Raw genomic sequence first — 26,145 nt, 5'->3', positions numbered from 1 at the left:
GAGTCTTGTGTCCATGAAAATATCCAAAATATCAAGATTCAGCCCCAAAGAAGTCCCCCAGGAGTTCCCCATCTCTTGTCTTTCCACTTTTGGGCTTCCAGAGGTTTCACTTCCCTGGGATGATGGGGGTCCAAGGGCTCCATGGGTTCCCCCTTCTCTGGGGTCCTCCTTAGCGATGATCCAGGGTCCATGGGGTCCCTTCTCCCCTGATGCTCTGCTTTGAGATCCCAGGGATCCCAGGAGTCTCTCCTCTCCAGGCTCCCACCTCTCCAAGCTGCCAGGGTCCTCCAGCTCCGGGATCGCCCCTCTCAGCTCTCCCCACTCTGGGGGTCCCAGGGGTTCCTCTCCTCTGCTCTCCCAGGGGTCCCCAGGACCAATGTCCTCCCCCAGCCAATACTGGGCAATGGCCACGTGGACCCCAAAGATCCCCCAAGGGGCTCAGCTTTGGGGTCCTGCAAGATCCAAACCTACACACACAGAGGGAAAAAACTTCCCAGGGACGCCAGACAATATTTGGGGCTCAATTCCGTAATCTGCAAGTTCCAAACACACCCCAATAAAAAGACCCTCTCAGGCTCCCCCTGACAGATTTGGGACCAGCTCCCCCTCCCTGCTCACCTGCAGGATGAGGTGGGGGCGATGGGCCCGTGGCCGGGGGTGCTGCGGACACAGGGGGCACTGGAACCTCCAGCTTCTCCTTCTATTCCTGTTCCTGCTCCTCCTTTTCCTTTCTCCCTCCTCCTGCTCCTCCTCCTTCCTAATCCCACCTCCTCCCCAGTTCCTGCCTTCTGTATGTTTAGAGTGGAGAACCTTGCTTGTTTTTAGAACTAGAACAAAGATTCCAGATGGAACAAGCCTTGCTGGTTTTATTCAGCAGTATCAGTGACTACAGGTCGTGTTTGCTCTGGTTTGGTCCTGTCCTTGTTCCTCCTCAGTGCTCAGGCTGGGCTATGGGGTGTCCTTGTTTGCTGCATTTTCAGAGTTCCTCTTGGATCCTTTGGGCAATAGGCTGTGCCCTGGGAGGATTCTTTGTGCTCCTTTGTGACACAGGAGAAGCTTCCAGGCGGTTTTTGCGTGAGCGGCTGCTGTGGTGTCACAGGAGCGTTGCCACGTCCCCGTGGTGTTCCCGTTGCTGTGGGACACGGAGGCCTCAGTGTCCAGAGCGGCTCTGGGCGCCTGCTCATTGCCAGAGGATCCTCCTGCCCGAGGCATTCTCAGCAGCCAGCCCAGCCCCTGACGGGTGTCCTTCTGTGCTTGCAGGGGTACAGTCTGCAGACGTGTGCAGCGCAGCCAAAATGATGCAGAAAGTGGTTGCTGCAGTTGGCACTCTGTTCTCTGTGGCTTATTTGGGGTATTTTTTAACCCACTTGGCACGTAAGTTGAGGTTTTCCCTCGGTGCAGCCTCTGTGGCTTTGGGCTTGCTGTGTGCTTTCTGTTCTTCCACTGGAACGGAGTTGACTCTGTAACCAAATTGCCCTGAGGACAGGGTTGGTTTGGGAGAGCTCCTGCCAGCAGCTGCAGCTGAAAAAGGGGGTGTCTGCAGCCAGCGGGGCGTGCACAGCATTTGCAATGAGGCCTGGGGGGTTCTGTTCCCTCAAGTGGGGAGTCTGTGGCAGCAGAGCCTGGAACTCCCTCCGTTTGCTGCTCCAGCCAAGAGCTGACACAGCCCAGTATTTTGTGCTGTGTTGGGGAGGGTGAAACAGGGAAACCTTATGAATGTGATTGTTTGGCAGAAGATTCTGAAAATATGAAGGCTAGAATCAAAGTAGAAATGAAAGCCTGCTTTGAGTCCAAGGATACTGAGTACTGGTTAACCAAAGAACTATAGCCTAGCCAGCTAAAGGAGAATCCCTGTTGATAAAACAATGTCCTTCTGCTGATAGAAAGTTCAAAGGTCAAAAAGCAAGGAAAGAACTTGGAAAGCTTGTAGAGCCTAAAATGCAACACTGTATGTTAATATAGGGAAGCACATAGGCTGGATGTAAATTCTTTAGTGGGTGTGTCTCATGGTGATTGGTTACTAAGAATTAGAATATTCACTATAGAAAAAGATATATTGGATTGTAACAAGAACTTCGCTCTCTTAACTCTTACCTCTTAGCTCTCTTAACTTTTCTCACCTACCTCTGAACCCCTCTCCCTTACCTCTTACCCCTTTACCCCTCTCCCCCACTCTTAACTCTCAGCTCCCTCTCCCTGCTCCTACCCTTCTCATCTTCCCTGCTCTCTCCCTCTGGTTTTTCCCTCTTCCCCTCTGTTGCTCTCTTCCCCCCTCCCTCCCCTTTCCCAACCTCACTTCTCCTGCTCTGCAGGCTCTCCCTCCTGCCACTGACCACGTGGACGCTGAGGCTGGTGGTGGACACGGGTCTCCCATCTATTTACCCTTATAATAAATTGCTTATACTTGAACAGCTTGACCCTGGAGAAGTCTCTCACCGCAAACAAGCGTTTTTACCCTCCAATAGTGCTGCTCTCTTGCTTGCTGTGTGAAGGGCCTGTGGCTCCTGGAGGGATGCTGTGAAAGCAAAATGCTCTCTTGGGCTTGCCTTGCTCATTTCCCACCACAGGCAGTTTTTTCCTAACAGCATCTGGTTCACGTTCCCTCTCCCGTTGCAGGGCACCTCACGCGTGGATCCCGAGCAGCTCCTCCTTCGGTGAGTGGCAAAGGAAGCTTTGGTGTTCAGAATTGTGCAGCAAGTTGTGAGCTCGGCGTGTGGCAGCCGAGTGCCAGCCTGGGAGGCTGAAGGAAAGTTCCTGTCAGTGTCTTTGCAGCAGCAGCAGCAGCAAAGAGATCCCTGGCAGTTTTCTCTGTTTCTGCTGAAGAGCTTTTGAAGAGCTGCAGGACTGGTTTTGCAGGCAGAAGATTGCTTGCTGGCTTTAGCCATGCTGGAATATGGAATTCCCAACAATAAGTGGCAGTGTTGTCTTTAGCCCGTTGTTAGTTTGAACAGCTCTGAACCCTATTTCTGCTTAGTGCAGCTGGATGTGTAGCTGAGGATAAAGAAGGTGATAACTGAGATAGAACTTCCCGTCCCTCACGCTCCCGTCTGTCCACAGGGCACCAAAGCAGCATCAGCACCTCCTCTGGCTCCCTCTGCTTGCAAAGAGGAGGCCAAAGACGAGGAAGAGAGCAGTGAACTTCCCGCTGTTCTGGGAGATGAGGGCGAACACCCCGCGGTTTGGGAATACAATGGCGAGGCTCCTGCGGTGTGTGACAAGGACAGTGGACATCTCCCAGTGTGGGATGAGGACGGTGGATGTCCCCTGGAGTGGGATGAGAATGGCCAAGCTCCCATGGCGTGTGAAGAGGATGACGGCAACTTCCCGGTGTAGGATGAAGACAGAGAACATCCTGTGCCTTAGGGAAGAGGAGGGTGAACATCTTCCAGCATGGGAAGTGGACAGAGAACATCCCGTGGCTTGGAAAGATGATGGTGAACCTGCAGCATTTTGGGAAGAGGACAGAGAAGCTGCAGAGTTTCGGGAAGAGGATGAGGAACCTGCAGAGTTTTCGGAAGAGGACGGGGAACCTCCTGCTCTTGAAGAAGACACTGAAGCTCCCTGTGCTGCAGGATCCTGGGCTGAACATTCTGACAGCAGCACAGCCCTGCAGCCAGAGGGGAGCGGGGAGTGGAGCCTGATGCAGCTGAGTACGTCTGCTCTGTTCCTGTGTGCCAGAGCAGGGTGTGTGTGTGTGTGTCTCAGCATCAGCTGCACCCAGTGTTGCTCTGCAGCTGAATGGCACATTATTGTCCTTCCCCAGCTGAGAGCAAGGGGCTCCCGGCCCCAGGGAGTGGGGCTGCATTCTAGCTCTCATCTGGGAGGGAGCATCTTCCCCCTGGTTTCTTTCAGGGAACACCGTGAGCGTGGGGGAGCCTGCCGAGAAATACCTGGAACTGGAGCAGATTGGCCAAGGGTAAGTGCAAGGCAGTTACTTCTGCACAAGCAGGGCCCAGGTATTTTGCTGGTGCAGGATCCAGTGAGAAGTCAGGAGAGCTCCAAACCCCTTCAGACACTGGGGTACGATGCTGCTGTCTCTCAGTGCTGATCAGAATTGGTAACTGTGCTCAGAAGGCACCGTCAAAGGCCCCTGAGGCTGGCAGTGTCCTGTCTGCAGCAAGGAGCGGGACCTGGAAGATCTTCTGTCCCTGCAATTAGATTGCCTAAAAGAGCAACTCACCATGTAGTGACTGTAAATGTAAAAAAAACAGTTCTCAAGAAGATTTCTGTAGATAATATTCTAACAGAACGTGGGCATGAAAGGCCTGTCTGCACAAACCAGCCTCTGGAATAAGTTGTGATATTAAAGGCTAAAGTGCTTGAAACTTTCCAGCACAAGAGAGAGTAAAGCAAAACAATATCCATGTGTACAGGAGGAAAATGTAAACCTGTGTGTATTGGCCAATGGTAACTTGCTTAGCCCGCGGACCCTGTAGAACCCCATAAGAGGTGTGCTAAAGATAGAAATAAATGACGTTCACTTTTACTTCTGTGAAGGGTTGTGAATAGCTGGCGATCTCTCAATAGTATCTGGTCTCATTCTCCACAAAACTGCTTCCATCTGTAAACAGCTCCCAGTCTGCCTGTTCCAGTGGGACGTCTTTCAAATCTGCTGTAGCTGAACATGTGTGTTCTATCACTTCCACACAATCCAGTGGGCCTTCTTCAGTTGTGGTACCTAGGAACAAAGCTGGATTCAAAAGGTTAGTTGTCTTTAGTGGGACATCATCCTGCTTGGTTGGGATTACCTGGAATTTCATCATCCTGCTTGGAGATAGCCAATGGCTCCCCTTTTGTTCTAAAAGTGGTCACCATGTGTGGCACATAGACATCTATGTGTCTACCCATCGTGAGTTTCCTGGCTTCTTGGATCAGCATCACAGTGGCTGCAGCTGCCCACAGGCATGAAGGCCATCCAGCACTCACGTTGTCAAGTTGTTTGGAAAAGCAGCCTACCGGCCTTTTCCACCTTCCCAAATGTTGGGTCAGCACTCCCAGAGCTAGGTGTGATCTTTTGCACAAACAGCTGAAAATCTTTGGATAGCTCAGGCAATCCTAATGCCGGAGCCATTGTCAATGCCTCATTCAGTTTGAGGAAGGCCTCCTTCTGTGGTTTGCCCCAGGTAAGCGGTTGTGTCTTCTGGGCTTCATACAGGGGTTTTGCAATTAGTCCATAGTCTGTGATCCACAGGCAGCACCACTCTGTCACCCTGAGGAAAACTCGCAGCTCATGCAGGTTCTGGGATTCTGGAATGGCACAAATGCCTTGAATACGGTTAGTACCCAGCTTACGTTGTCCTTGTGAGATTTCACACCCCAGGTAAATCACAGTCTGCCAGGCAATTTGTGCCTTTTCTTTAGACACCTTATATCCTCCCATTCCTAGTTGATTTAAAATTTCAATTGTTACCTTTATGCAGGCTGTTTTCTCTTCTGTAGCTGTCAGTATATCATCAACATACTGTAACAGCAGGTATTGTTCTCATGGTACTTGCCCATTCTCGGTCCAAATCTCCAGCTCCTTCACCAGCTGGCTTCCAAATAGGGTTGGACTGTTCTTGTATTCTTGTGGGAGTCGTGTCCAGGTGAGCTGGGTTTTCCTTCCATTGTCTGGATTTTCCCATTCAAAGGCAAACAGTTTCCTACTTTCTTTGTCAAGGGGTGTGCAGAAAAAGGCATCTTTTAAATCAATTACAGTAAACCATTTCTATTTCTCTTTTACGGATGTTAACAATGTGCAAGGATTAGCTACCACTGGGTAAATATCTTTAGTTATTCCATTTATTGCTCTCAAATCCTGTACTAGTCTGTATTGGTCAACACAGAAATTTGGGCTCTAGTGTTAACTACAGAAGTAATAGGTGCACGTTTAGGACCCACTATTGCTGTAATCAGTATGTCTCCAGTTTTGTTATTTCTAGTGAGCATTTTAAATACAACCAGCCTCTGCCTCTCTGCTCACCCGAGAGGCAGAGTTACCAGTTTCCCTGATTCTGAGGCTGTTTGGACTCCACTCCCAGAAGCTGAGAAGAAGACTGCTTTGGCTGACAGCCCAGAGCCTGTGGAGGTGTGCTGGGTTATACAATGGGGTATTCGATACAATGAACTTGCGCCTGCGCAAATTAAAAACTACTTTGCTCAACTTATAAGTGATAAGCCGTCTATTACGTTTCTGGGGACCCTCTTCTTTTTCTCTAGTGACCACCCATACTAGCGGTTAGAGATTTGTTTTCCCTTTTCTGGGAAAACAAATTTGTTAAGAGAACCAATGTATCTAACACCCTTTGCTTTCTCTGATTTTCTTCTGGGATTTTTTTACAGGTCCATATTTTCTACTGCAATTAATTAGCTCTTTTTGAGGTTAAATTTGATTAATGAGAGGGGTTTCCCTCTCTTCTGTTTCTTTTAGCGAGTCAGCATTTTTTAATTTTTATTATGGAGGTCTGCTTGCAACAGATTGATCTTACTCTTTTCTTCATTTAATTGTTTTTGTAAAATTTTAACTAGGTTTTGGAGGGAGTCTATTATAGTTCTTTCCTCACTTCTTTGCTTAAAGCTAATTTATATAGCTGCTGTAAGACAAGCTCCCAAAACTGAGCAGAGTATAGTTTTATTTTTGCCCAGTTTAAATTTTGTTTCATGTTGTAAAAAAGCATACTCTATCAATCAAATTTTTCAAATTAAACCAGTTACTAAGCACCCACTCTTCCCCTCCCAGAGAAGGTCTGGCATTGTTTTGCTAACAGAACATAAAATGCAGCTTTAACTTTTGCACTGCTGTTTTCAGTCATTTTTACAAAGGTAAAACCACTATGGGGAGGTATAAAAAATTATACACACACACACAGCTTTTTGCTTCCTTGTATGGGTGAAAAGACCAAATCTGCTTGGGAGGCACTCCTTCAGTTTAAAATTCTGGTTGTCTTTCTGCTACACCAAGCAGTCAAAATTCATACACACAACAAGAACAAAAACATTCCCACCCTTTTGCACTAAGGGATCTTTTGTGAAATTCTGCAGACAGAGCCCTCAAGTGAGTGTGGGGTGCTTTTCACCTCGGCGTGTGCAGTTTGTGGGAAATTCGAGTCGCCCCCCTTGCTTTCTAGACACCGCTCACTCTTTTGGGAGTGTCGGGCTGGGTGCGGCTGGAGCGAGACGTCCTTCCCCTAATACAGACTGCACAACAAACCTGCAGCCCCTTCTGTCTGTCAGAAATCCTGTCCGTGACTCCAGTTTAAATGTCACGATTCAATAACGCGAGTGGGACTCGTGAGAGGTTTGTTTGATCTCAGAGTGCAAAAAGGACACAAAGGGATTTCAGTTTAAATCACAACAGCAATAATGTACCTTTATTTTAGTGCCAACAAGGGTTATGTGATAGCGGAGAGGGGGAGAGAGAGAGAGAGAGAGAGAGAGAGAGAGATAAAGAAAACAAAGTAAAGAGAGAGAGAAGAGGGGGTTATAGCTACCAATGGATGAGACGGGGTCACTGGGGTCTTTTTCTGTGGGAGATCTCATGGAAATTAACTTAGTCTTATGTAATTCTTCCCCAAAGTGACCTTGTTTCCAATGTGCTAATAAGCACCCCAAAGGAGAAATACCTGGTATGGGAGCATTGCTGCCCAAAACCCCTTTAATCTTCTCCATGTTACAACTATAATACACCACAAATGCCGAACCTGCGACGCTTTCGCAGTTGTCTTATGGACAGTGCCTAGGCAATATGAACAGGAATTCCTTTAGCCCAATCACGCGCAGCTTTATTGGCAGGCAAGCAGACCAGGTAAAGCACCTTACCTTTCTCTCCCATAGACATTGTGAGCAGCAGAGACGGTCGTGGCTGATGGACTCCCCAAGAATCCATCGGTGCCGGCTGGAGCGTGATCGGGTCGCTAGTTCACTCAGCAGCATTCACAGGGTCCCATCTGGGGTGCCAAAATATTAGTGTTCAGGAACACACATAACCATGGAATGATTATATGAAGGTGCTTTCTTGAAGAGCTCTGGGTGTCAGGGGTACACATACCCAAATCTGACCCATCTTGGTTTTGGGTTGAACATGTTTTTATACTCTTATCGTTATATAACTTACATATTAATTATTAAACTGACATTGTTCTATTGTAAGCATGGTTTTTACCTAAGCATGGATTTTTTGTGATTCCCCCCCCAGTCCCCTAACATTGTTCCTCATGTTCTTTAAACAATAATTATATCTAATCATATCTAACAATTGTATCATGATCATCTACTGATTACACAGGTGCAGTTTCACCTGATCTTTATCAAGCACAAGGCCTAACATTTCTCAGAGCCTACTTTTCTCAGGGCTTTCCAAATCTAACTTTCTTTCTAAGTCCCCATATTTTCTAATTTTCAAAACCTTTTGCTATCAATGTCATGGTCATTTCATAGTCATGTCATGGCCATGATTCTGTTTTGATCTTCTCATGCTCATGGTCATCTCACTGTAAGGGTCATCTCACAGTCACCTCATGATCATGGTCACACATGGCCATGGCCATGTTGTGGTCATCTCATGGTCATCTCTTGGTCCCAATTATCTCATGCTCATGGTCACCTCATAGTGATGGTTATATCACTGTAATGGTCATTCCATGGTCCTGGTCATCTTATGATCATGGTCATCTCATGGTCAGTCATCTCATGGCCATTTCATGGTCATGGTCATTTCCTGATCACCATCATCTCATGATGATGGTGATCTCATTGTAATGGAAATGGTCACAGTCATGGTCATGGTTCTGTCAAGTTCATGTCATGGCCATCATATGGTCACGGTCATCTCAAGGTCATGGTTGTGGCATGGTCATGTCATGGTCATGGTCATCTCGTGATCATCTTGTGGTCATCTTATGATCATGATCCTGTCATGGTCTTGATCCTGTCATGGTCATGTTGTGGTTATCTCACGGTCATGGTCATCTTATAGTCATGGTCATCTCATGGTCATCTCAGAATCACCTCATGGTCACAATGGTCTCATGGCCATGGTTGTGTTGTGGTCATCTCATGGTCATCTCTTTGTCACAATCATCTCATTCTCATAGTTGCCTCATGATCATTTCATGGTCATTGTTGTATCAAGGCCATGGTCATCTCTTGCTCATCTCGTGGTCTTAATGACCCCATGGCCATGGTTAAGTCATGGTCACCTCATGGTCATCTCATGGTCATCTCATGACCTTGATCACATCATGGCTGTGTCATGGTCATGAAATGCTCATGGTCATCTCGTGGTTATCTTATAGCCACAGTCATAGTCATGTCATGGTCATGGTCATTGTCATTTCCTGAGCACCGTTATCTCATGTTCATTGTCATCTCCTGATCACAGTCATCTCATGCTCATGCTCATGGTCCTCTCATGGTCACGATCTCATGCTCATGGCTGTGTCGTGGTCATCTGATGATCACAGTCCTCTCATGGTCATGATCATCTCATGGGCATGGTCACAGTCATGGTCATCTCATGGTCATCGTCATCTCATGATTGTCTCCTGGTCAACTCATGGCCACAATCATATCATGGTCATCTCATGGTCATGGTTGTGTCATGTCACAGTCATGATCATCACACGGTCACGGTCACCTCACGATAGTCTCATGGTCAACTCATGGCCACAATCATATCATGGTTATGCCAGGATCATAGCTCATCATCATGACTCATCTCATGGTCATCATCATGGCCATCTCATGGTCACAGTCATGGCCATCTCATGGTCATCATCATGGCCATCTCATGGTCATGAGTAGCAATGGGGAACGAAGACACACGGACTTCCTTGCTTGCTTCAAAGATCCTTTATTGTAACCAACCGAGCCTTTTTCTACTTGAAACCTAACCCAAAATTAACCAAACTTAACCAAACCTAACCCAAACTTAATCCAAACAAAACCAAACGTAACCCAAACTTAACCAAACCTGATCCAAACTTAATCCAAACTTAACAAAACTTAACTAAACCAAACCAAGCACACATTGGCTGCCGGCCACTGCGGTATTGCTGTTGATGTGTCCCTTTAACCAATCAGCTCTCTGACTGTGTGGTGGCCACGCATCTCCCCAGCCAATCACTGCCTCACCCATGAGATGACCACCGGCCCACTCTTGGACCATCTGACCTGCAGCTGAACCCTTCCCAGAGTGCTTTTTGGGGAACAAAAGTGAACGGAAGTGACCAGGATTTAACAAAGGTGGAAAAGGTCCTTATTCTGTAAGGGTTTTCTTATTTCCCACGGTTATGGTCATCACCATCATCTTATGGTCATGGTCATCTCATGGTCATCTTACAGTCACCTCATGGTCACAATCATCTCACAGCCATGGTTGTGTCATGATCATCTCATGGTCTTGATCACCACACAGCCATGGTGTGGTGTGGTCACCTCTTGGTCACCTCTTAGTCAAGATTGTGTCATGGTCACAGCCAAGGTCATCTCAAGGCCTTCATCATTTCATGGCCATGGTGGTGTCATGGTTATCTCATGATCATATCATCGTCATGATCATCTTATGGTCATCTTGTGGTCACAGTCATTTCCTGATCACCATCATTTTATGCTCATGGTCATCTCACTGTAATGGCCATCTCATGATCATGTCATTGTCACCTCATGGTCATCTCATGTCCACAATCACGTCAGGGTCACCTCAAGGCCATGGCTGTCCCATGGTCATCTCTTGGTCCAAATCATCTCATGGTCAGAGTTATGGTTGTGTCATGGTCATGGTCATCTCCTGGTCATGGTCACAGCCATGGTCACGGCCATGGTCACAGTCATGGTCATCCCATGGTCATGGTCATCTCAGGGTTGTGTCACTCATGGTCACTCTCATCTCACAGTCATCTTGTGCTCGTGTCATGGCTGTGGTCATGGCCAGGGAACCTCTCTGTGATCCCAAGTACCAATTTTGGGACACTCAAGGACACTTGGGGACAGCGAGGCCTGGTCTGACCCCTCCCCCCATCCCACTGCCCCTCCATGAGCCCGATGTGGCCAAACCCTCCTGGAGACACCTTAGACATGGGACATGGAGAGGGAAATGAATCCTGGGGAATGGAGCTGGGCGTGGCTGGCAAGTCCCCACCTTTCTCCTGGTGTCCCTGTCCCAGTCCTGATGTCCCTAACTTCTCCTGGTGTCCTTATTCCCATTTTTGGTGCCCCATCCTGGTCCTGCTGTCCCCACCCCAGTTCCTGGTGTCCCCATTCCCATTCCTGCTGTTCCCATCCCTGTCCCCAGTGTCCCCACTCCCACTCCAGGCTCCCAGAGAGGAACTGCCGGACACTGGAGGAGGAACCCGTATTTCTTGCCCCAAGCATGATTTCTTGCCCCAAGCAGGGTAATTTCACACCAGAACTAAAGCATCAGGAATATTTGTGGGTTTTGGCTCTAAAACATTGGTGTCATGGGGTGACTTTACCTTTAAGATAGCTTTGGGAGCTAAGGAAGTTGAAGCTGCTGGTGGCTGATGGGAGTTTTTTCTCCTGACCAATTATCGATCATTTCTAAGAATTGACAGCAGTTTTGACCATTGAAAAGTGAGATCAACTTGTGAACACCGCCTTAAGACATAAAGCCAGAGCTTTCTTGTTCCCTTTGGGTTTCCGGTCTCTGACAAGGTAACAGGGCTCTGTCTCAGCCTCCTTCCCCCACCTCCAGACCGGACAAGGCTGCAGAGGGTGGTGGGGGTTGGAAGGGAGAAACGGAGCTTGCCAGCCTGGCTTGGTTTGCAGTTTCTGCTGCTGGATTGAAACCTGACACCATCAACATCTGCAGCTTTCCAAGACTTTAATTCTTTTACTACCTGGATAAAACATACAGATTACTCCTTTTTCGCAGAGAGACAGAGAGAGAGAGAGAGAGAGACAGTCAACATGAAGAAGACATCATAAAACCATCAAAGACAGTGAAGAAAAGTTAAGTTTTAGATGGGGAAGAGAGAATAAGGAGATGCTTTATAAGCTGAAATATTTTTCTGTTAAAGCTATGGAGATGGACAATAGTTTTCTGAAAAAAACCTCCTTTAATTCATGACAGAGTATATTGGGAGGAATGGAGTGTTCAAAGTGTGGATTTTGAGCTAAAAGTAGAGTAATTGTGATACAGTGAAGTGCTGGAACAGAGTGGAGCGAAGATTTGAGGCCTTGAGGGCAAGGAGAAAACTGTTTCCAGAAAAGCTCACAGAGACAGATGAAGAGGACTTCTATTACATCCCTAGACTCATGACCTATAACACACCTCAGAATGATGTGAAATGGGAGGAGTGAACTGATGGCAGATTTCTGGGCAGCTGGCATCAGAGAAATAGAAAACTATAATAGAAATAGTTTTCTCATGAGAAACTCCATAGATTAGCAGAAGAAGACTTCTGTTTCTCTACAAAGACTGATGAAAAGACTCTAGCAGGAATTGGGACTGTTTTAACCACCAAAGTTCCAAAGTTTTTTGTCTCTATGTTGTCATGTGAACAAGGGAATGGTGGGTAGTGGGGGATAAAAGGGTTTTCTAGAGGTTTATTCTGGTGTTCTTATTCTTGTAGTTTTGTTAATAAACTTTCTTTATTCCTTTTAAGTTTTAAGCCTGTTGTGCTCTTGCTCTAATCCATATCTCACAGCAAGAAATAAGTAAGTTTTCTAGTATTTTTTTAGATACTGCTTTAAAACCACGACATTTATTTGGTGCATTGGCCGGGAAAACGAAATTGGCAAATCTAAACCACTACAATTGGAAAACAGGAAATCGATCTGTTAGCAAGAGCTGTGGGGTGGGTGGCAGCAGTGGGATGAGCTCTGCTGGCAGCTCTAGGCTTTCCTGGGAAGAGGGAAAGGGTCGGATCCAGCTCCATGGATCGCTCCGGTGGTGATTCTCGCCAGGGTGAGAGAGGGTCACGGTGTCACCCTGTCCCTGTCCCCATTCCACAGGATAGACCTGGCTGGAGCCCATGGGGAGCAGGAGCTGCTCCAGAATCGACCTGATCCCACCCCAATCCTGCTTCATCCATTCTGCACCAATCCTGCTCCATCCATCCCACGTGATCCTGCCACATCCATCCGGTTCCAATCCCTCTCTGGAATACCAAACTGATCCTGCCCCAATCCTCCCATAATCCTGCTCCATCCATCCCAACTGATCCCACCCCAGTCCTGCTCCATCCATCCCATCTGATCCCATACTGAAATCCCTTCCTGATTCCACTCCATCCATCATCCATCCATCATCCATCCATCTATCCATCCATCCATCCATCCATCCATCCATCCATCCATTCATCCATCCATCCATCCCAGCCAATCCTGCCATATCCACCCTACCCCAATCCCTCTTGGGAATCCCAACCTGATCCTGCTCCATCCATCCCAACTCATCCCACACTGGAATCCTGTCTTGATCCAGAATCCCACCTGATCCTGCCCCAATCCTGCTCCATTCCATCCCACCTGATCCTGCTCCAGAATCCAGCACCCATCCCTCTCAACAATTCCATCTGATCCTGCTCTGGATCCCTGCTCTGATCCAGAATCCCTCCCTGATCCCAGTCCATCCATCCGCCCGATCCCCCTCTGGAATCCTACCCCAATCCTGCTCCAAAAATGTGGTTCAGCCATTCATTTCCATGTCCCTTCCTGCAGAAAGAAAAGATCCATGAGATTCCAGCATGGATCACACACCGGGATTAACCCACCCATGGGATGTACAAAGAGGGGATTCAGAGCTGGATCCACCACTGGAACTCACCAGCTGGCAGGTTGTATCCATTCCTGTCCCTCCTCCCTGTGGAAAAACAGTGGGATCAGTGTGGGTGGTGGCATTCCCAGAACGGTGCTGGGTGGATCTGTGCTCCTTCCTGACCCCCATCCCGTGTGTTACCAGATTGGAGCCTCCAGACACCGAATCCAATGAGGACAAGGACGAGGACGGCAGCGATGACGGACACAGTGATCACCATGTCGAGATTCCCACCATATGTCGGCTCTGGGAAACGCGGGATAGTGAGGAGGGGAGGCGGCATCCCCATTCCAGAATTCCAAAATCCTCAATTCCCACATTCCCAGCCTCACCCCAAGTGAAGATCCCAGGTTCCAGCATTCCGGGATGCTCCACCTGGCACCGGTACTGCTCCCACTCCTCCGGCAGTGCCTCGATCCTGGCCCAGGTATGGAAGGTGCCGTCGCTGTTGGGAACGATCCCACCCCACTCCATCTTCTGATCCCGGATTTCACTTCCCTTCATCCAGCTGACCGCAGTGGTGTTGGGATAGAATCCGTACACGTGGCAGGATAGAATCAGTGTCCCATGTTCCTCTTTTCTGGACACATGGACGTCAGGGACCACTGGAATGGGATAATGGTGGAACTCATGCATGGAATTCCATGGGAATGGGATGGGGGTGAGATCTGACCATGGAATTCCATGGGAATGGGATGGGGGAAATATCTGCCGATGGAATTCCATGGGAATGAGACTGGGTGAGATCTGTCCATGGAATTCCATGTGAATGGAATTGGGTAAGATCTGCCCATGGAATTCCATGGGAATGGGATGGGGGTGAGATGTGACCATGGAATTCTGTGGGAATGGGATGATGGAGATATCCGCCCATGGAATTCCCACTGGAATGGGACGGTGGAGATATCTGCCCATGGAATTCCCACAGGAATTATCACGTTCCCAAGTCCTCCATTCCCAAATCCCAAATTCCCACCTACCTTTGTGCTCCAGCTCTTTCTGCCCATATCCAACGTATTTCTAGAGCCATTCTGGGCAGACGTGTTTCAGGTAATTCTCCAGCCCCTCAGCCACATTCCCTTTTTCTTCCCAGATTCTCCGGGTGATCTCAGCAGCGTCGTCGGCCGCTACGAAGCTCTCGGATGCCAGCTCGAAGGAGATGAAATCTCACCCGTCTTAGCCCTCCCGCTGGGAGCCATGGATGCTCCCATCGGCCAGGAGGTCACAGCCGTAAAGCCACTGTGAGGTGTGGAGACCTGGGGGGATTGTACCCACAGAGACACATGGAATTGTGTCCCAGCCCCACAGATCCCATCCCAGCCCCATGGATCCATGTCCCAAAGCCATGGATCTCCATTCCCACCCCACAGATCCCATCCCAGCTCCACGGATCCCTGTCCCAAAGTCATGAACCCCCATTCCATTTCCACAGGTCCCATCCCAGCCCCATGGATCTCCATCCAAGCCCTACAGCATCCATTCCAGCTCCATGGATCCATGTCCCAAAGTCATGGATCCCATTCCCACCCCACATAGATCCCAGCTCTACGGATCCTATCCTAGCCCCCAGGATCCCATCACAGCCCTACAGATCTCCATTCCAGCCCCACAATTCCCATTCCCACCCCACAGTTTCCATCCCAGCCCCACAGATGCCCCCACTCACCCCTGCTCTGGTTGTACCGGTGCCGCAGCATCTCCAGGCCCTCCGCACCCACATGCTGGTTCACCTGACAGATCTGGGTCACTGTATCCCAATATCCCGGCTCAGCTCCATCCTCCATCCATCAGGGGCTCAGGGGGTTCCAGGGTTATGGAAGGGGGGTGCAGGGACTGGGAGAGGTGGGGTGGGGGTTCCAGCAGGTCCCTGTGCCCAGGAAAGGGGGTCCAGGGGTCCCCAGTGTCAAGGAAAGGGGTCACGAGGTGGGGAGACCTGGGATGGCTGGAATGGGGGGCTTGGTGCCCCCTTGGTCTCCTTGATGCAGAGGAAAGGGGGGAGGTGAGAGCTGAGAAAAGCAGGACTGGGTGTCTGGGGGGTCTCAGGGTGAAGGAAAAAGGGGGGTCTGGGAACTGGGAAAGGCGGGATGAATGGGAAAGGGAGGAATTGGTACAGGATAAGGGAGTGCAGGGGTGGGGTCCCAGTGCTCGGGACTGGAAACTCAGGGGGCGTCCCAGGGACCAGAACCCCCTCTGGGACCCTACACGACACCCCAGGGACCCTCCCGGATCCCCTGGGACCCCCATAGAGGATGAGCAGGGGATGAAGAACTGTGGGGATGCAGAGACTGGGGGGTCAGGAAGCGGAACCAGGAGAGCCGGGAATGGTCCAAGGTTCAAGGAAGGGGCTGGGAGAGGCGTGATGGGGGATCCAGGGGGTCCCTGTGCCCACGAAAGGGGGTTCAGGGGTCCCTGGGGTTGAGGAGAGCGGGGTCTGGGAGCTGGGAAAGGCAGGAATGGGGGTCCAGGGGGTTCCTGGGTGACGGGAAAGGGGGGCTGGGGCAGGGAGAGGCAGGCGGATCCCGGGGATGCAGTTTGGGAGACGCGAAAGTGAGACAGGAGGAATGGGAAATTCCAGGGAATTCATCTTGTAATAAATGGAATTGATTTGTGCTGACTAAATTGTAACTATTCAGAAAGCTATTATTTGAATCAATCAAAAGAATCAGTGTTACGAGGCAGATGTACCCCTTTACAGATGTTACATGTTAAAATTGAGGTACAGGATGTAGTTTGGAAAATAAGTGATGTCTCAAGGCTAAAACGGCCTTGAGATGGACAAAATTAGAATGATTTTAGGCATTGGGCCTGAAAATCAGAAAATATCAGACTAATTAGTAGACTAACGTAACACAATGCTTAGTATGCACACACGAACCTGTAAGGTTATCCAAAGGACAACGAGGAAGAGGAGAAGCCTTCGCCAAAAGACCCCCAAAAGAAGACTGAAGACCCCCTAACAACAAGTGAGGCATGCGCCATGAGGTAAAGTGACGTCAAGTCAGAAAAATTGGAAATAGGAGGAAACTTACAGGAAACAGTAATGAATATGTATAGGCATACGGTATATAAGTTTAGCTTGAAGTGATTTGTTTTGTACGTGGGGCAGGGTGGGGAACCCCCTCCGCACCCCGGTCTGTTTTGTACGTGAGGTGGGGTGATAAACCCTCTGTGTAGCCCGGTTGGTATTGTTTATGCTTTAATCATACTTAATTACTGGCAGATTATATATATATACAAATTGTAATTTCTTGCTGAATTATGTTCTTTTACTAAACTGTATTCTTTTATACCAAATGACTATTCAATTTGCGAAATTGCATTCATTTTTGATTAAACTGCCATTAACCCAAGGGACCTAGTTGTCAAAATTGTAATTTCATTGATAACAACCGGAGAGGCGGCGGCGGAGCTCGGAGGCAGCTCCGGCCATCGCAGGTGGGAGCCGCGCTCGGTTCTGCGGGGGCTCGGGGCTCGCTGCGGGCCCGGGAGGGGGCGGCAGGGGCTGTGGCGGGTGGCTTGTGCCGTGGCCGGCCCGTGTTGGCCCTGGGCTGAGGGCGCTGCGGGAGCGGCTGCCCGCGGTCTCCTTGCCGCTGGGGCCTCGGCAGGAGGCGGTGGCGGAGCAGCTCTGGCTCGTCCCGCTTCGTGTCGGGAGGCCGGAGGTGGCTGCGCTGTGCCCGGGACGCTGCGCTGGGGCCGCCTCCGAGCTCCGCCCCGCCTCACCGGGCTCCGGCCGCTGCTGCCGCCGCTGCCGGGCCCGCACAGACGCTCCGGCAATGGCGGCTCTCCTGCCCCACGGCCGCCCTGGCGGCGCCAGCGGGGCCGGGCTTGTCCTCGCTCTGCCCAATCAGCGCGCGCCAGAGCCACGAGTGACGGCAGCAGCAGCCAATCGCAGCCAGCGCCGGGCTCTGCACACGGCACGGCCTCGCCTCCTTTGGCCTCCATTTCTCGGACCCCTGGGCTGAGGAGCGGCTCCGGCGCTGGGCCCGGCCCGGGCAGGAGGCCAAGGAAGCGCCGCTGCGCTGAAGCGCCGGGAGCTCGGGGTGCCCGGGAGCTGCGGGCGCTGGGAGCTGGGAGCTGGGGGGTGAGTCCGGGATGGAGCAGGGGATTACGGAAAGAGGACAAAACTCTGTGACTCTGATTCCTGCCCCGGGCGGGGAGCAGAACACACAAGGAAAGGCTCGGGGGTCTGGATGAGAGTGGGGACAGTTCGATCATTGGTCACGGGCACAGCACACCTGACTTGGGGAAATTAATTGAATTCATTATCCAACATGTCAGAGCAAGCAAATGAGAAGTAAAGTAATTCCTACAGAAATCCATCTTCCCCCCAGCTCTCCCTCCTTCCCGGGCTTAACTTTCTGCCCCTCTCCGTCCCCCTCCCCGCCCAGAGGCACAGGGATGGGGGTCACAGTCAGGTCATGTCACTGCCTCCCCCTGAGGGCCAGGAATCCTTGTCCTGCTGCAGCCTGGGGTCCCTCGCAGGGGCCAGAGTCCCTCAGGACCAGGCTGCTCCAGCGGGGATGGCCAGGGGGATCCCCGAGTCCGGCCAGGAGCCACTTGCATGGCTGTGCAGGGGCTTCTGCCGGGCTCGGGGCCTCTCTCGGGCACCCCCTGCTCCGGCCCGGCCTCATTGCCCCCCTCGCCCCCCCATGCAGCGAGTGCCCGGGCAGGGAGATGGACAATTTTCCCGGGGCTGAATCTTGGAGTTTCTGAGCTTTATTGGGCTGAATGTTGGTGCTTTGTTTTTTTTTGTGGGGGCTGAATCTTTCTAATTTAGGGTGATATCAGATATATCAGATTTTTGGTGTTTTGGAAGTTCTTGATCTGTTTTGCTGTTTGGAAGATGTTTGTGCTGAGTCTTGGTGTCCTGGAGGTTCTTCCAGACACAAGATGCCCAATGAGTTCCTGAGATGAACTTGGGCAAGGAGGAAACCCCAGTCTAAGGAGCTCTTCTCTTGTTTTTTCTCCCAAACCAGGATTTTTCATTCCTAAGCTGTGGCCAGATGGAGGGGGAGGAAAAGCCCTGGAGATCCTGCATGAGGAGGGGCTGCAAACCCAGCCCAGGGAGCTGCAAGGAGGAAAGATCCCCCCTGTACCAGGAAGGTGGCTGGAGATCCTACCGGAGCTCAGAGCTGGGGGAGAGAGCTCACGGCGGGGAGAAGCCCCACAAATGCTTGGAATGTGGGAAGAGCTTCAGAAAGAGCTCCTACCTGATCCGGCACCAGGTGATTCACACTGGGGAAAAGCCCTACGAATGTGGGGAATGTGGGAAGAGCTTCAGAGTCATCTCTGGCCTCATGCAGCACCAAGTGACCCACACTGGGGAAAAGCCCTATGAGTGTGGGGAATGTGGGATGAGCTTCAGCCAGAACTCAAATCTGATCCGGCACCAGAGGATCCACACGGGGGAAAAGCCCTACGAGTGTGGGGAATGTGGGAAGAGCTTTGGGTGGAGCTCTGACCTGAGAAAACACCAGCTCATCCACACTGGGGAGAGGCCCTATGAGTGTCCTGAGTGTGGGAAGAGGTTTCAGCGCAGCTCCACTCTCATCAGACATGAGCGGATTCACACAGACGAGAGGCCCTTCCGCTGCCCCGACTGTGGGAAGGGCTTCAACCGCAACTCCACCCTCACTGTCCACCGGCGCATCCACACTGGGGAGAGGCCCTATGAGTGTCCCCAGTGTGGGAAGAGCTTCTCACACAGCTCTAACTTGACCCAACACCAACGTAGGCACCAGTAAGGGAATCCCTGTGAGTGCCCCGAGTGTGAGAAGAGCTTCGTGCGCTGCTCCAGCTCCATCCCCCATGGGAGGATGGGCGTTGGATGATCCCCAGTGACCCCCATTGGGCAGAGCCCTGGTGATCCGTGGTCCTGGTGATTCATGTTGGGAAGACACCTGGCGGGGAGGCTCCACATCTTCCTGGCTCTCTGTGGGCACCTGGATGAACACAGACAGGAACAACATTGGGACACAGACCAACAATGGTAATTCCTTGAGGGGAGCAGATTTGTTGACTTTCAATCCTAGACAACCTTTTGCTGTTGCCTCAGGAGCTCTGTGGGAAGAGAAAATGGGGTGACATTGGGCTTGGGGGCCCTGAGGAAAGCACACATGTTCTGAGGGAGGGAGGACACAAGACCCAGGACCCCCTCTCACATTCTTGCTCAGGTAGAAGCCGAACCCCAGCACCAGGAAGACGAAGTCCAACGTGGAGCCTCTGATCTCCATCAGCATCTTGTTGCAGGTGGCGTTTCACAGCATTCCTGGGAGGTCTGCAGAGGTCAGAACCCCCAAAACCTCTCACAGACTCCCCAGGCTCCTCCAAGGACCCTCCCAGTCTCCCCCTGCCCACCCAGGACCCTCTGAAACCTCCTTGGGAGTCATTAATTTTAAAACATGAAGAATTTTAGAAAAATTCTATGTTAGCTAGAGATAGGCCTTGCTGGAACTAGTTAGGGTTAATGATTAAGTGAGAAGCAGGATTTGAGATAATGAATCTTGGACTTAGGTAAAAAATGTCTTGTCATTGCATGTTTGTTCAGCTGTGCTTATAATGAGAAAAGAGGAATGGATCACGGATAGAGGAGCTGAGAGAAAGCTGACCCTAAGGTCAGGTAAGCTGTCAAAAGGGAGCAAAAATATGGGAAACATGTCCAAACCTGAGAGGGAGGTTTTGGTTATCTTGGAAGCTATGGTAAAGGAGCACCTGATCTCTGTGTCCACGGATGAGCTTAAAAGCCTTCTATCCTGGGTATGGGTAGAATTCCCTAACGTGGATTCACAGAAAATTTTTACCCCATGTCTATGGGAGAAGATAAACGTGAGAATATATGAAAAAACCACTCTTAGAGACCAGACAGCGACTGAACTTCTAATGGCTTCTGCAGTGACTTATGAAGTCATGGCCAGTAAATGGGACTCTGAAACTCAGGCAAGGGACACTATGGGTCCAGAAAAACAGAAGGGTTTGTCCCAGTCAGATGCGGAATCCTTGTTCCCACACGCTGTAAAGTCTGTGAGAGCCTTCCTGAATTCCACCGTGGCAAAGGGAATGTCTAAGCCTGTTGAAAGCGCAGAAAAACAACTATACAGAGACGAGGGGGTGATTCTAAAACGCGGGCAGAATCTGCAGGGAGTTCCGACGCCTCGGAGCTTTTGCAAGAATGTCTGGGTTCTCTTGGAGCTGTTCCAGCGCTCAGTATGCTGTTGCAGGCAGAAGAGGGAGGGGAAACTTCCTTGGCCGCCTGCGTGCCGGCAGCCGAGTCTCTTTCTGACCCCAGAGGGGTGGAGGGGACAGCCCTGTCCCCCCTGGGAGGGTTCGGGAGGGTTCGGCCCGACCCAGAGCGGTCCGGGACCTCCGCGGGCACGGCGGCCCCTGCGCCCCGCCTGCCAGGGCTGGGCCTGGAGCCACAGCTGTCAGTCAAAGTGACGTCAGCAGTGACGCAACCACCGCCGCAGCTCTAGACCCAGCCTGCGGCACCGCCCCCAGGGCAGCTCTCATCAGGGGTGCCCATGACGTCACAGGGAGGCGTGGTCCCGTCCCTCCGTGCCCAGCCCGGAGCCGGGGGACAGGCATGCGCACAAGCGGGGCCGCGGTCTGCACCGAGCGCTGCAGCCCTGTCACCATGGCAACTGACGCTAAAGGAAGCAGCAGCAGCAGCTGAACTGCAATGTCAGCAAGCAGCAGCGGCAGTTTTGAAGTTGAATTCGCTTTGCAATACAGCTGCAGCAGAGCAACAACAGCTTGAAAAAACAACAGCTTCACCACAGCAGATGGTTTCACTTGATACCACACAAAGCCAAGAGTCTTTTGAGCACAGCCCTGCTCATGCACAAGTTCTTTCAGTCTACAAATCCTCCCACAGACATGGACTCGGGGTTATGGGGCATGTCAATACAAAGTCCAGCATCTCTGGAATGGTTTCAGAAAAATAGCCAAAAGGCAAAAATCAAAAGCATCGTAAGATGCATTACTGGCTAATCTGCAAATTACTGCAGTCAGTTAAGCTTCAAAAAGAAGCCCCTATTGAAGTGCCTTCAAAAATGGATCAAAAAGTTTTAAAATGTTGCATAATAGAATACATATGGATGTTGTATTTTTAATGATATCTGTTAGTTTTGTTTTTACAGAATAACATAGAAAATGATGATATTTATGCATCCCAAGAAATTTAAAAGATTTTTGTTCTGTTTCAGTATTCTCGATACATGAAGGTTTTGAAAATGTTATCTTCTCTGTACACCTACTGATAATGTAATATTGTATGATATAGAGTGATCATCAAGTATTATTACTGTAGTTACAGTTAATTTCTGCAAGATGCATTTCTTTAAAATTGAGTTGAAAGATCATATGATTAACCCTACAGAAAAAAGATTCAATGACAGTTTTTTTTCATTTTTAACTTTTCATTTGAATAAGTGTATTGTGGATTCAGTTCAATACAGTTTTCAGTAATCTCAAAGTTATGTTAAGCATATATTACCCATTTGCTTGGTTTGTTTTTTTTTTACAATTTTAATAAGGAAAATTCAATGTGAGTCCTTTTGTTATAAAAAACATGTATAACAGCATATATACCAATTTGGATTTTGGATTTTAGTTAAAACGTTAGACTTAATGTTTCTGAGAAGTACTACAAAAGCTGAATAGCAACTTGCCAAATCTGTGGTGTTGTATTTTTTTTCTAGTAAAACTGCATTCTAAAAATCCTAACAAATTTAAGCATATGCCAAGCAAATTCTTGTTACGAATGGGTATTTTTAATAACATCTGCAGTTATTGTGAGTTATTCTCAAAACCAGATAACAGAATGGTGATGTATTTGCTGCATCCCTATAATCTATAGTGAATCAATGTTCCTGTTAAATTGTGTTCAAGAAGTGAATACAAATTTTTAGTTGCCTTTTTTATAATAATAGAGTAAGATTAAGTTGTGTTTTCATCTGATATAGATTAAGTGTTAATAGGATTAAGCAAAGTTAAACTTCGCTATGTTTAAGTTTGAGTGGTTTTAACTTAACTTATAACTTTGGTATTTTTTGATGTTAAGTTTTGTTACTTCCTTTTATCATAATTAATTTTTAACAGGTTTAAATTGAAATTGCTTCATGTTTTATTGAAGACATTTGTTTAAACTGCATAGTTATTTTCCTGGAGAGATGAAGATAACTACAACTGAAACAGCTGTGATAGAACACTGGTGAACATCTGCTTAAGAATAGAGGTGAATGCAATTTGTGACACCCTTGATTTCATTGGAGGTTCTATTGTTTGTTATGATCTCTGCAGTTTTGGTTTTATATAAATTGCACAAAAGAATAGTGATTGTTATTTACAAAAAAATTAAAAGTTTTTCACTTTAATTCATTTTTAGTCACTAAGACGTGAATGTTTTAAAAATGTTATCTTGATTTCTTCAGACACTTACTGATGACCTATTCATTGTATAATGTAAATTTATAGATTTCTATGATGAGCATTATCTATAAAGTGTCTTTGTATTTACAGCAAGCTTTATACATATTTTGATAGATCTTTGTGTAATTACCTTTTAGACACGTGTCATTTGAGATTTTTTTTTTGTTTTCTAACTACAGATGCATCTTGGCAAATAAGCTATATAGCTGTTCCTATACAGAGTTTTTTTTTGGTGTTGGTTTTTACTCTTTTCTTTGTTTAAGAAGATTTGCATTTGCCTAATCCAGTGTAGCGTTATTATTTTGGTTTCCAGGATTCTAAGAAGAAAAAAATCATTGTTGAAAGTTAAGTGTTATGAAGGAAACTTCAGATTAAATTAACTGGTGAATGGTTTAATTAGTCAATTACCTAAGACATCTGATAATTTGTTTTATACAAATGCCTTTTAAAAGTTTGCGGTGTTTTAAGCATCTTATAGCTGCTATTCTTAAACCCCCTGCTTTGAAAATGACTTAAGAGACATCTTTCCAGATGAGGCCTAAGGCTCTGGCCAAGCCTTGACTTTACCTGGATGGAGAATTTACCAATAAACCCAGAAGTTTTCTGCATCAAAGCAATATTCAAGTCAATTTAACTTGACAATTAATGAATTAATATAGCAGCTGGATTTTACAGAGGGCTTGGAAAATTGTTATCAGGACATGATTTTCCAATCTTCCATTGATTTATCAGCTGTGGCAGACTCTGAGATGAGTGTATATATTTAGTATATTCAGTAATTCATATTACAGATTATTCAGATAAGTTTAATATCACATAATATTAATTATGCATCTTGATAAGTTTTTGATTTCTGTAAAAGTGTTATTTCCTATGTGTATACGTGTGCAAGTGTTTTACTTTGATGGTTTTTCATTGTCATAACAAAAAAACAAATACCTTAATTACAAAAAAGGGGGGAACCAAGGCTATGCCTCAGAAGTATAAAAACCTCATATATCTTAAAATTTTTTGAAAAAGCATAAAGATCGTTTATCTATTGCAAATAATTCTTGAAGAGTCCTTTTTAAACGGGTCTGTTACAAAGCCAATTCCATCAATTATCAGGTATTGTTCTAACAGTACTCAAGCAAAGTTGAGAGAGAATTCTTTGGTTCTGGTCAAAGGTTCAGAAGCAGGACAGATTAAAAATTCATTTCAATTAATAATTTGGAGGAAAGTCTATGTTTGTGTATTCACAGATTCAAAGCAGAAGTAACTTCCTAGCGAAGAACATGGAAACTCCTCAGCTGCAGAGACAAGCAGACAGCCCAAAGAGCAGAAGAGCGAGCATGCACATGTGAACTGTATCAAGACACAGGTGACAGCTCAACAGCTTGGATCCCACATCCAAGAGCTGAGACTTTGGTTTTCAAGTGAAAGAGTGGGAAAATTAATATTGCAAAGCCTCATTTGTTAAAACGTGTGAGGGAAAAATAACCCTTCTTGAAAAGTAATGAAAGAAAAGATTTGGGTTGATTTTTTTTATTGTTTTTTCTTTTTTTAAAAAAAGGAGCAGATGTTGGAGTCTGAGATACAGAGTGTCTGCCCTTGTTTGTAATACTTAGTTCTGGGATTCAAAGAAACACTGAATTTCATATGACATGAAATTCATGAGCATGTTTTCATGGTGATACATGAAAGCAAATGTTAAAGTTAGATAGAAAAAGTGTAAGTGTGTAGATTAGAAAGTTTCTTAAGTCACTGGGTGAAAAAGTAGTTTAGAGAAGAGGAGACAAGATGGAAGATTTAGAGTGTTGTCTCTTGTCCTTCTTTATTCTTCATGTTCTTCTCCTAGGGGTTTTTGGGTAGTAGTAAGTGATTGGATACAAAACACCGTAGTGCAGCACACAGGTCATTGAGTCACTAAGAAAAATAATTTAGTTGGCATCTGTTAATTGGGTAAATGGACATATAAAAGACCTTGAAGAACTTTGTTAGCCATTTTACCCTTTTCTATCATAGTGCACATAGCTCCTTGTACCTTGTAATGCTGATAAGAAAAGAATAAACAACTGAGACTGAACAAGAGAAAATTGCCTCCTTCTCGTCAATCTTCAATTCAAAGGTAAAAAGAACATAACCCAAAAGTCCTTAACGGGACAGGAATGAACTCGGATTAGACTGGGAATGGGCTAAGAAGGAGTTGGAGGGACTCGGGGGCCTCTTGGGCGGGACTGTGGTGGCGCTGGGCGGGACTGTGGTGGCGCTGGGCGGGACTGTGGTGGCACTGGGCGGGACTGTGGTGGCACTGGGCGGGACTGTGGTGGCACTGGGAGGGACTGTGGTGGCACTGGGAGGGACTGTGGTGGCACTGGGAGGGACTGGGAATGAAGTGCGCGGCACCGCGGGGCCGAGTCCAGCGCGGGGCTCTCGGCTCTGTGGATCTGCCCGGCAACTGATGAGTCATCAGAGAGACGCGCTCTGATTGGCTGAGGGGCGCCAGATCCACGGAGGAGCGAGATGGACAGGCGGGGTCACTGGGAGAGGCTGGGATGGACTGGGAGAACCACGGGAGCCATTGGGAGGGACAAGGGCCCCCGGGGATGGGCACACGGAAGGCTGAGGGCTCTGGGCTGATTCCCAGGGAGGTTTGGAGGGACACGGCCGGGCCCCTCTCTGTGCCCCGCGAGCAGCGGCCTGGACAGAAAAGTTCAGGAGCGGGAGGAGGTGTTTCTCAAGATTGATTTTAATCCTCATTCTCCTGGTCTGATTTGCTCAGCCCTAAGTTCAGTTGATTTCCCCATGTCGGGCTGTTGTGGCCCTGATGGTGATCCCTGAGTGACCTCTCCCTGCCCTTGTCCCGACCCACGAGGATTTGGATTTGTTTCAATTCAGTGGAATTCATGGTGATTTGGGGGGAGCTGGAGCAAAGCAGCTGGAAAACACAGTGGGCTTGACAGGGACTGAACCAGGGCAGGAGC

General features: G+C 48.4%; 3 protein-coding genes and 1 pseudogene across 17 annotated transcripts in view; 2 read left to right on the top strand and 2 right to left on the bottom strand.

Annotated features, from left to right (window-relative positions):
* The window catches only part of LOC111945910 (uncharacterized), a 120,080-nt gene that overhangs the window by 35,276 nt on the left and 58,659 nt on the right, over positions 1–26,145 (bottom strand). The gene's annotated exons all lie outside the window — the stretch shown is intronic.
* Positions 1,129–12,601, top strand: LOC147648676 (uncharacterized). 11 transcript variants are annotated; one of them, XR_015279966.1, is made up of 8 exons: positions 1,129–1,374; positions 2,617–2,654; positions 3,058–3,650; positions 3,853–3,916; positions 4,572–4,703; positions 5,192–5,275; positions 5,421–5,585; positions 11,870–12,601. XR_015279966.1 is itself a non-coding variant. In XM_086866573.1 (7 exons), exons 3-6 carry the CDS (start codon positions 3,158–3,160, stop codon positions 5,268–5,270), a joined length of 768 nt encoding a protein of 255 aa, XP_086722699.1. In that variant the 5' UTR covers positions 1,129–1,374; positions 2,617–2,654; positions 3,058–3,157; the 3' UTR covers positions 5,271–5,275; positions 5,421–6,146. The 11 variants fall into 11 exon arrangements, 2 of the variants coding, with proteins under 2 accessions (XP_086722699.1, XP_086722698.1); XR_015279972.1 differs by having other exon boundaries at positions 5,178–5,275; XR_015279970.1 differs by having other exon boundaries at positions 5,156–5,275.
* LOC111922044 (class I histocompatibility antigen, F10 alpha chain-like) lies at positions 13,683–15,082 on the bottom strand (annotated as a pseudogene). The gene is made up of 4 exons (XR_015279962.1): positions 14,737–15,082; positions 14,089–14,361; positions 13,898–14,002; positions 13,683–13,801 (listed from the first exon to the last, which is right to left on the bottom strand). The product of XR_015279962.1 is annotated as a class I histocompatibility antigen, F10 alpha chain-like (transcript).
* Positions 13,901–25,257, top strand: LOC111922043 (uncharacterized). Of its 3 annotated transcripts, XM_086866571.1 has the most exons (6): positions 13,901–14,183; positions 14,850–16,738; positions 18,733–18,981; positions 19,930–20,005; positions 20,304–20,375; positions 22,853–25,257. In XM_086866571.1, exons 2-6 carry the CDS (start codon positions 16,727–16,729, stop codon positions 22,861–22,863), a joined length of 420 nt encoding a protein of 139 aa, XP_086722697.1. In that variant the 5' UTR covers positions 13,901–14,183; positions 14,850–16,726; the 3' UTR covers positions 22,864–25,257. The 3 variants fall into 3 exon arrangements, 2 of the variants coding, with proteins under 2 accessions (XP_086722697.1, XP_086722696.1); XR_015279963.1 differs by lacking the exon at positions 13,901–14,183 and having other exon boundaries at positions 15,564–16,738; positions 18,733–20,041; positions 20,304–23,131; XM_086866570.1 differs by lacking the exon at positions 13,901–14,183 and having other exon boundaries at positions 15,564–16,738; positions 18,733–25,257.

This window comes from Cyanistes caeruleus, chromosome 31, assembly GCF_971803275.1.
Source record: "Cyanistes caeruleus chromosome 31, bCyaCae1.hap1.1, whole genome shotgun sequence".
Lineage (NCBI taxonomy): Eukaryota > Metazoa > Chordata > Aves > Passeriformes > Paridae > Cyanistes > Cyanistes caeruleus.
This window is presented reverse-complemented; position numbering and strand designations above follow the sequence as displayed.